The sequence below is a fragment of the Macadamia integrifolia genome, chromosome 3 (genome assembly GCF_013358625.1).
Source record: "Macadamia integrifolia cultivar HAES 741 chromosome 3, SCU_Mint_v3, whole genome shotgun sequence".
Taxonomy (NCBI): Eukaryota; Viridiplantae; Streptophyta; class Magnoliopsida; order Proteales; family Proteaceae; genus Macadamia; species Macadamia integrifolia.
Window position 1 is genome coordinate 35532178 of NC_056559.1, and position 9652 is coordinate 35541829.

At 38.9% G+C, this 9652-nt stretch overlaps 1 protein-coding gene across 2 annotated transcripts; it reads right to left on the reverse strand.

The window, feature by feature from the left end:
• Window positions 1-424: 424 nt before the first annotated feature.
• On the reverse strand, window positions 425-3897 carry LOC122074002 (trihelix transcription factor DF1-like). 2 transcript variants are annotated; one of them, XM_042638763.1, is made up of 2 exons: window positions 3241-3897; window positions 425-2532 (listed from the first exon to the last, which is right to left on the reverse strand). In XM_042638763.1, the coding sequence occupies exons 1-2, from the start codon at window positions 3534-3536 to the stop codon at window positions 906-908; spliced, it is 1923 nt and encodes a 640-aa protein (XP_042494697.1). In that variant the 5' UTR covers window positions 3537-3897; the 3' UTR covers window positions 425-905. The 2 variants fall into 2 exon arrangements, with proteins under 2 accessions (XP_042494697.1, XP_042494698.1); XM_042638764.1 differs by lacking the exon at window positions 3241-3897 and adding an exon at window positions 2680-3113.
• Window positions 3898-9652: the final 5755 nt, after the last annotated feature.

Genomic DNA, 9652 nt, shown 5'->3' on the forward strand with positions numbered 1-9652 from the left:
TGGAGAATTATTAATGAGGTTTATTCTCCGACTCCAATCATAACGTCAAATCACCATTGTTAATTAAGAGATTCTTTTCTCATTGTGATGAGAAACTAAGTCCTAAAAAAGAAAATAAAAACAGCTAGAATGAACCGTTAGTGCAAGGGAGAATTTTAATAATTCCATGAAAGATGCTACAATGGAGGGGCATTTTCGTCAAACAAAACAGAACAGTGGCTTATAATTGAAGCAAAGATTTAAATGGAAGTTTGAAGATTGGGCCATTTTGGTTGTTTAAACGACAAAATTGCCCTCAAAAGGAAAGCATCTCTCCTTATCAAAGCCACCCTTTGCCAGTAACTATTCCCCAGAAAAACTAACACAGAAAGTGAGAGCGCCCACAGGTGCTCCCCCATTCAACATAGATGGCAAAACCACTGCAGCTAGGAAAGATAAGATTAGAACAGAAAATTTAGCTCTTCCAGTGCATATGATGATCACTACTGTTACTGTCCTGACATCAATCTTTATTGAAATCCTGACCCAAATTTATTCTGTACTGTGAAATCTGCCGCTCATACCTTCTTTCTCTCTCTATATCTCTCGTTGGAGTATTTATTAAGCGAAATAAATAATAAATAAATTTATATACTTACCCAACTTAAGCTACACAGAATAACCCAGAATCCCAATGCAGGATCAGATCAAACGCAGTCTGTCCATCCAATTTGTGATGAACACTAACCAGAATCTGACGAGACCCACTTACCAATCCGACAATCTCTGCAAATCTGACCCATTTCCCCAAGCTTCTTCAGTCACTAATGGCACACCCACATGGATACCCCTCTCTCTCTCTATGATTGATGATTGATGATAGATGGAATAATAGTAAAACTTTTTTTTTTTTTCTTATTCTTGTCTCACTCGACGATGGCCATCGATGAAGAATTGTTGGCCACAATCTCGAAATCTCCGTCTTCATCATCGTCATCATCTTCATCGTCTCCGTCTTCTTGTTCTTGGTTGGGCTCCAGCTCCATATCCATGTTGTTCTCACTCTCCACATCTGAATGTGGTCGCAGAGGTTCTTGCCTGAGCGGCATTACCATGTTCTCCGGCTTCACTCCGTAAGGAACCATACCTATACCTATACCCATACCCAATGGGTTGTTGCTGCTGCTACTGTCCATCTTCTGCTGCTGGAGCTGCATCTGACTCTTCTCCTTGTAGAGTGCATCGAGCTGGTGGAAATAGGGGCAGGTCTTGGACTCCTCTGGTCTCTTCTTGTTGCTCTCTTTCACCTTCTTGAAGTACTTGTTGATGTTCTCCCACTTCTCTTTGCATCTCTTGGCGTTCCTGTTGTATCCAAGCTTTCTCATGGAAGCTGAGATCTCCTCCCATAGTGGTCCTTTGGGCCCATTTTCCTGGTACTTCACATCCATACTAGTCCTCAGCTTAATCAATGCCTGAACCTCCGGTTTCGGCCATCGAGATGACGAGGCGCCGCCGCCACCGCCACCACCACCACTCGTGGTTGCAGCAAAGCTGTCGGCAGCATTATCCGGTGGCGGCCTTGAGATCGCCACCATCATCTTCTCCGGCGATGGTTGTGCTTGGCTTGACGGCGGTTGCACTGCCTGCTGTGATGGAATTGGAGTTGGAGTTGGAGTTGGAGTTGGAGTTGGAGTTGGAATTGGAATTGGAGTTGGAACTGGATTTGGGCTTGGGTTTGGTTTTTGGCTTTCATGTAATTGCAATAGCAGCTCCGAGGACTGTACCGTGCTCGCCTGTTCCGATATCTTCTGCAAGAATGCGATCACTGCTGCGTCCTTGGCGGCGGCGATGGAACGTTCTTGCATTATCATTTCGTGCTCTCGGTTCATCCTTGCCATTTCCTGAACCTTCCAGGCTTCTTCTCTAGCTACCCTCTCGCGTTCTCGTTTCTCTATGGCCTCCAAGAACTTCTTCTGTAGCATCTCTTGCTTCTCGATTACCTCGTTCATTAGTTTCTCAAAGAAATCCGTCAGCTTCTTCCGTTTCCTACTCCGCGAGCGGCTCCCACCTGATTCATCCTCGGAGGAGGACGAGGAAGTCAGTGGAGATGATGAATTGGGCACAGGATCTGCCGTTTTAGTAGTTGTAGTAGTGGTAACGGTTGTAGTAGTTGTAGGAGTTGAAGCTGGGACGATCTCTCGAGACACCACATTTGGTGGTGGCATTGGTGGTGGTGCTACTGCTGTTGGAGTGGCTGTGATCGGCATTGGTGGTGGAGGAACTGCTGCTGAAGGAGTGGCCGAGATCGGCATTGGCGGCGGTGCCGCCGGAGATTGAGATTGAGATTGGAGCACTGGTTTTGGTGGCGAGAGAGGAGGGAGTAAGGAAGGGTGATGGTGGTCGAGAGCTTGGAGCTGATCGAAGAAACGGTAGCTTTTACCGTCTGGTCTAGCAGCTCTTCCTTCTTTGGTGCGTTTGTGGTACTTGAACACGTTCTCGAACTTCTCCTTGCACTTCTTAGCACTTCGATGATAACCCAGCTCTGCAAGTTTCCTGTGATCAATAATTAAACCTCCATTAATGACTTTCTTTTCCTCTTTCATATATAATGATAAGCTTTTTGAAAATTAGAATCACAAAATAGAAAATCAACTCTTTAAATCAAGAACCAAACAAGCTACAGCTGATATTCACACAAACCTACAAATTGAAAAAGAGGTTAGAACTGAATGAAAGAACCAATCTGAACTCCAAGAGGCCATGGAATCAATTGAGAAGATTAAAAGGAGAATTCCTTTCAGAATTTCCAAAGTTGTAGTGGCCAGCTAAAGAACCTATAGAAATTAAATATAGAAAGAAAGGGGAATAGAGAGAGAGAGAGAGAGAGAGAGAGAGAGAGAGAGAGAGAGAGAGAGAGAAATCCATGCAACCCAAGAAGGAGAAAACTGATTTGATTGATGAACCTTTGAAAGGTATTCTGAAAACCCATTTCTAAACAACTACTTGGTTCTCGATTTTATCAGTGGAAGACAGAGAAAAAAAATGGTGATTCAGATCGCACAGAAACCCAAACTCTGAAAGTCCACTAGCTAATCTAATTTTCTAGTCTTGTCACTGAATTCCATATTATCTCGACGGAAGCAATTCACTGAAAATACCCCAACCACTACAGATCTCACTGATTCTAACTAGTAAACCAAAAATAATAATTATTAAAAAAGAAGTAAGAAAAATAAAAAAGGGTAAGAGAAGAATAAATACCTAGAAATCTCTTCCCATAGTGGACCTTTCAGAGTGGAGTCACGGAAAGCAACGTCCATATCAGACCGTATCTTTAAAAGAGCCATAGTTTCTTGACGAGGCCATCGGTTTCCGGTAGAATTCCGGTCGCCCTCTTCACTTCTCAGCTTCTCATCTTCTCCTCCACCTCCAATTCCTCCACCAGCATCACTTGCAACTGTAATTGACCCACCAACAACACCCGTATCACCTTCCTGGTTCCCAGAAGCAGCACCACCACTTGAATTCCCCGACGAATCGGAAACCCCCAACATCATTGAACTTCGCCGGAGAAGAATTACAGCTGAAAATTTCTATTTAGCAGCAGAAACTGAAGGTGAATTCAAATGGGTTTCCTGCTGTAGCAGAATAGGAGGGTGAATTCTCTCTGGATTAGTCAGGTGGGGCTCCCCCCACTTTCCCTCCCCCCTTTCTCTCTCAATCTTAGACGTTTTTTTTGTCTTCCAGTAATCGAATCTTCAATTCCAAAAACTCCTTTCTTTTTGTGTAAGAACACAGGAACATCAACTTGGGTTCTCTTAGTTGTTAGTAATAAATAAAAACGGCAGAAATAGGAGTAAAAAATGGAAGAAAAGATAAGAGAGAGAAAGAAGAGAGAGAAACAAAGTTGCAGAAATCGACGATGGTGATAATAAGTTGGTTATTGTCTGTCCATCTAAATATAGTTAAAAGCCGGCCCAATTAGGTCAGCTCTGCTTTTTTGGGTGTTTTGGGCTACTAAAGCTTCAGCTCCATTTCTCTCTCTTCTACATTTACTTGAATGCCCTTCATCAATCACCAAATGACAATATCTATATTGCGAATATTATGTTAATTCAGGAGATTTAAGATGGTTTACGTCATTTAAATTTTTGGGCTTTATTCCATCTTTCCGAAAATATCCTTGATCTGGACCCGAATAGAAAATGACCCATTGCGTGAAATCACGTTTCAACCCATTGGGGTGAAATTGTGGTTATGGTGCATACACGGATACCTAAAGGGTCCTACCAGTGATCGTGACCGTCCAATTTGTGAGAGAGATTAAATTTCTTCTACGTTTTGACAAAATATCTTTTACCCGTATTAATTGACCGACCCGAAGGGATTTCATAATTTAGAGTTGAAAGATCTATGGAGTAGGCCATGTGAACTGGTAATGCAATTTATGGACGTATTTGAATGGGACCTATTTAGGCTAACGGGGACCAATTTGGTTAGCTAGCGAGCTACCGTATTGAATGTTGTTGATTGTCACTTATTAGAAGAAATATGGAATTGATATTTACCTAAGTAGCCCAATTTCTGGTTTATTTAACTTAATTGATCTAATTTCAAAAGATTAAAGATTGATTTATGATGATATAGACTGTCCGTATAAAACTTTTTAAGAATGGTTTTAATCTAGACGTAATAATCCTTTCCTAATGATTTTATTCTTATCATTGGGTCGTTTTCATTCTAAACACTTTATGATGACTATTTTAATTCGTCTCTTATGATTATTATTTTTTTTTTATCCATTAGTTTTATTTCATTAAGGATGGTATTTTTTTTTTCATGGCAAAAGACCACTTTTGTTGTTATGTAATTTGTTAGAATACCTTGTGGAAGTACATATTATTATATGTTCTTCTTGTGTGGATTCTTGTGTGGATGAAAACATGAAATGTGGCTTTTCTTTTCTTTTCTTATCTATAGATGTTTGGCATCATCGTGAAAAAGATGCATTTACTTGAGTATAGGGCACGTTAGAACAAGCAAGTCTTCTAGCCCATATGAGAATCATGTACGCACTAGAACTAAGCAACGACTGAGTTTGTTAATCTATGACCACCGTAACGCATTAGTCACATATTCGTTTATAGAATGAAAAGGTATTAGCGTATTTCTTGGTGAATGTGCATTAGTGCAATGGTGCTCTATGATCAGTTCGGTCATAAAATGATCCACAATCAGATGGCCTATGACCAACTCAAGTATCACTGTGAATGAGAATATATAATTTTTTAATCTATTATTGGTTATATTTATATTTTTGTTACTTAGCCAAATGATGAAGATGTCCTCCCCTGATCAATGGGTTGAATTAGAAAAAAAAAATTTAAATATTTAAGTAGAGGTAATACAGAATTAGAAAAAAAAAATTTAAAAAGAAAGTCATGGTAATACAAGCATAAGTTCCAAGCTTCCAACTGTGATTGTCATTAATTATGAGGGCAAAAATGTCAATATGAAAGACTTGGGTAGCTGGACCCACTAAACAAGGGTGAGCAGTGAAAAGGGCACTATGGTAATTGCATAAGAACAAAGGGTGGAGATTGCACCGTTTATTACTATTTTAGGAGATTTCTAATTACACCTCGACGATGAGCCACGTTCTTTTGTTTATGTAGATTTTTTTATCTGCTTCAGATCTTACAATATTTTATTTCTATAAATAATTCATAAAATTTAAAGGGCAAATGCTTCGGTGGCAGCTTTAATTTTTGAAGTTGAAAGAGAGGAAGAAAAGCCACCGAAGCATATATATTAATATATAATTTTAATCATTAACCTCTATTAAAGTATCTCTAACTATCAATCTTTCTTGTTAAGCTTACCTGTCTTCCCTAAATTAAAAACAGAAACTGTAGTTTAAAACCAAAGTCATTCTTTGTGTGTCACCCTTGCCTTGATGTAAGGCACTTGTTAACCGTCTGATTTGATTCTTATTGCCACCTGATCATAATCTGCATGTGGACAAAGATGTGTAGTAACATGGTAGGCATGTGATATTAACACTATGTCTAGCTGGCACCTCATAAGTAACATAGCTTGGTGGACCAACTTATTCTAGAGGAATAAAATTTTTGGTTCAATTTTTTTTTTTTTTAAAGAAAACCAAATTGAACCAAAATGGTCTGCCATATATCTTGTAAACCACACATGATTGGGTTTCATTTGGGCTAGAATTTTGTAATATCTATTAGAGAGGGAAACCGAGGATCTATGTGCTACTTGCATGTATTAGAATCTCTCATGTTAATCCAAAGGGCAAACAGGAAGGAGTCTACAATTCGTATATAGAGAACCCACATGATGAGAGAGTTTAGATTTTGACCCTTTGGAATGGAGAGATCCAAAATGGAATAAGATGAACCAAATTCATAACCCATTTTGGAAGTTTCAACTGAAATGAGTTGAAACCGGTATTTCGAGCTAAAATTTTATTCTCACTCTCTATTTTCTGACACTCTTTTTCCTCCCTATTCATGTGGGTTCCCTTTTATATATATGAATTGTGAATCACTCTCTCTCTCTGATGTGGAAGTTGATTTTGATAAAATAAATCCACTAAGTTTAATACTTTAAAATTTTAATTTTGAAGTGGAGAGAATTAAGGTAGGTAAGTTAAACACTTAAAGAAGATACTGCTTCAAGTTTGAACCCTTAAAATGTTTTTGGTCAGACCAGGTCGATAAAATTGAACCAGAGCTAGCCGCCTCTTATGACCATTTGGCATTAGAACTAATCAATAATAAACATAATACAAGATTAATAATGAAGCAATTGTATTAGTGTTAATTAAGAAGGTAAGGATGGGAACAATTAAAAGCTAAAATAAATAAATGGAATGGGTGTAAGGCAACATCAGGCACAGGCTGTAAAATGTAGCAGAAGAGGGATAGAGTTGAGGGAATGGTGGGACAAAGGCAAAGGGCAAAGGAAAAGGCACAAAGGAGCTGTCACTGATGGAAGGGGGGAGAGGGACAAGAGGGACAAGGAACATGGGCCAAAACAAACCAGTGGAAACCCATATTGGGTGGTGTCGAACAGTGAAAGAATGGGATGGGTGGTGGCATCACTGGCATGTGCTTGTAATGACTACAGCCTTGTTTTGGTTGGCTGAACCTTTCAAGCTGAATGTACTGTGCTTTTATTAACGCGCCACCCCTTCTTATCACCCTCTCACGTCCACTTCCTGATGTGAAAGATAAAGGGTCTGAGAGGATAAGCTTTTGGAGGCGTTTCAATGTTTCATGGCCAAGTCAGTTAGTTATCCGTTGCCATTGTTTATTGTCTTATTTATTAATGGCAAAAGCTTTCTCTTGTATATTTTAGAGGATAGAAAATTTCAGCGCAGCTGGAAAAATAGGTGAAAGGATTCCCATGAAACAAGCAGAGAGAGAGAGAGAGAGAGAGAGAGAGAGAGAGATGGCAAGTCACACAATTATTGCTGGTCTTATATATATATATAAGGCAAAATGCTTTATGCATGGCGGTGCAACAAACAGCCATGCAGACAACCATTGATTGGGATGAGAGTCTATGCTGCATCCTCTCAAATTAATCCGACGATTGTATGCATAGTCGTGCAAAGTTCAATAACTATCAAAAGGGCAAATGTTTTCCACAACTTTAGAATGGTGTAAAAACTTGGAATGAAGATCCAAATTGGTTTTGGCTGATTCTAATTCGGCTCACTGGGGAATTGATAAGAATCAGCCCAATAATATACTATAATTTTTGGGAGATCGGCAAAGCTAGATTGGCCTCAACCGGCGTAGTCATCTTGATCCTGATTTTAAATCCCTGATCAAGAGTTCAAATTGCACGAATAAAAAAGGTGGGAGATGGATTTGTTCAGTAGGGAATTTACATTTTCAATGAGGGGAGAGAATATCATTATGGATACTATAACTTAAGATAAGAAAACGTTACCCTGTTGGCTGAGAAAGTGTGGGAGAGCATCTTTAACATGGGAGCAGCATGATCTTTCTACACCCACTTTTCTAGATGTGTACCTATGCCGAAGGATGTATGAAATAATCCCTACTCTAGCATGGTGGGAATCTTTTTCCCTTATCAAAATACCTATCTTCTACATTCAAGTAAGCTAAGGAAAGCTGATCTATATCTACTGTCAGTTTCACATCCACAGTCCACGAGCTTGTGGGGAGAGTGGGGTTAGCCTACAGCTCAATGGGATGGCCAGGCTACCGGAGCGGTATATACATGGGTCCCTCTTCAACACAAAATGGGGTCGGGTGGGTTGTGATGAGTCGATGTGTGGGGTTGGTCGGGTAACATCGGAGTGGGACACGTAACCCCAACTTATTTTTTTAACACTTTCTGCCGTAGCTCCCACGCACGCTCTTTAGCATGGAACCCGAGATTAAGATTTTATTCCATGTGTGTCCTTTCACATAATGAGATGTAGAGCCTATACTGAGATACTCTATTTGAATCTGATCCATGTGAGCTCATATGTATGATGCCATTCTTTATACTATCATGCATTGGTATGACGTGCAGATTCTTCTCTATGCGTACAGTGAAAAAAAAACCTCTCAGTCCATGGGATCTATCCTTCAATTGAACCCAAGAAAGAAATCTTGGAATTTCGTTAATAGTGAGCGAGAATTATTGATTATATCAATGATTACAGAAGTCAACTCATAAATTTGAGTCAACTTAAATGAAGAGATTCTCTAGTCACCCAAGTGGTGAATGGTAAGATCTGATAATTTGGAAAAGAGAAGTATAGACTGTTGGTGTATATTTCACATTCACAACCTCTCTTCTCTTTCTCCTCTATTATCAAAAAAAATAAAATAAAAAAATTCTTGTCTTATTTAATTTTGAAATTTTGATTTTTCTCTTCAACAAGAAATATTAAGACACCTCTTAGTAAAGATAAAAGAGTTACAGCCAAATTTATAAAGCATGGTCTGCCACTAAATTTGGTGCAACTAAGACTATTTTATTCTCTTCCATGATTGATCTATTAAGAGAAAAACTCAAGCTTGGAGAGGAAAGTTCCTTTCCTTCTTCAATTGGGGAAATCAAATAATAAAAGCTACTGCTTTCAACCACACCATCTCTTGAAATTTCCTTCAATGCTACCAATATCTTCACACAAAGAGATAACCAATAACTATTTAGTAATTTTCAATGGAGAACATGAAACCATAGTGGGGACCATGAGATTAGTTGGAACAGATCTTTTAATGCAAATAGTAGCCCATGAATCATATGGTGATCCTTGTCAAAAGAAAAAAAGAAAAAGGAAAAAAATTATATAGTCAATATTGTTGTCTTTTGTGAAGCATCATTTATTAATAAATTAATTTTGGGTGAAAATCCCCTTGGTCTAAATGTATAAGGAAGAATACTTGGTTTAGTACATTTATTTCCGCCATGTGGAAAAGTGATGCAATCATTCTAATCGGTTGTTAGAGTGGACATTTTTCGGATTAGTCATATATCAAATTTTATAGCCTAATTCAATCAAGGGAAACGATGCTCAACGTCAGTCTGCAAATCATTTAGCACACCGTCCTCTCATATTTCCTTGTTCATCTATAAGAGTGAAATGTCTAAAATACCCCCATTGAAAGATTCAAAAATG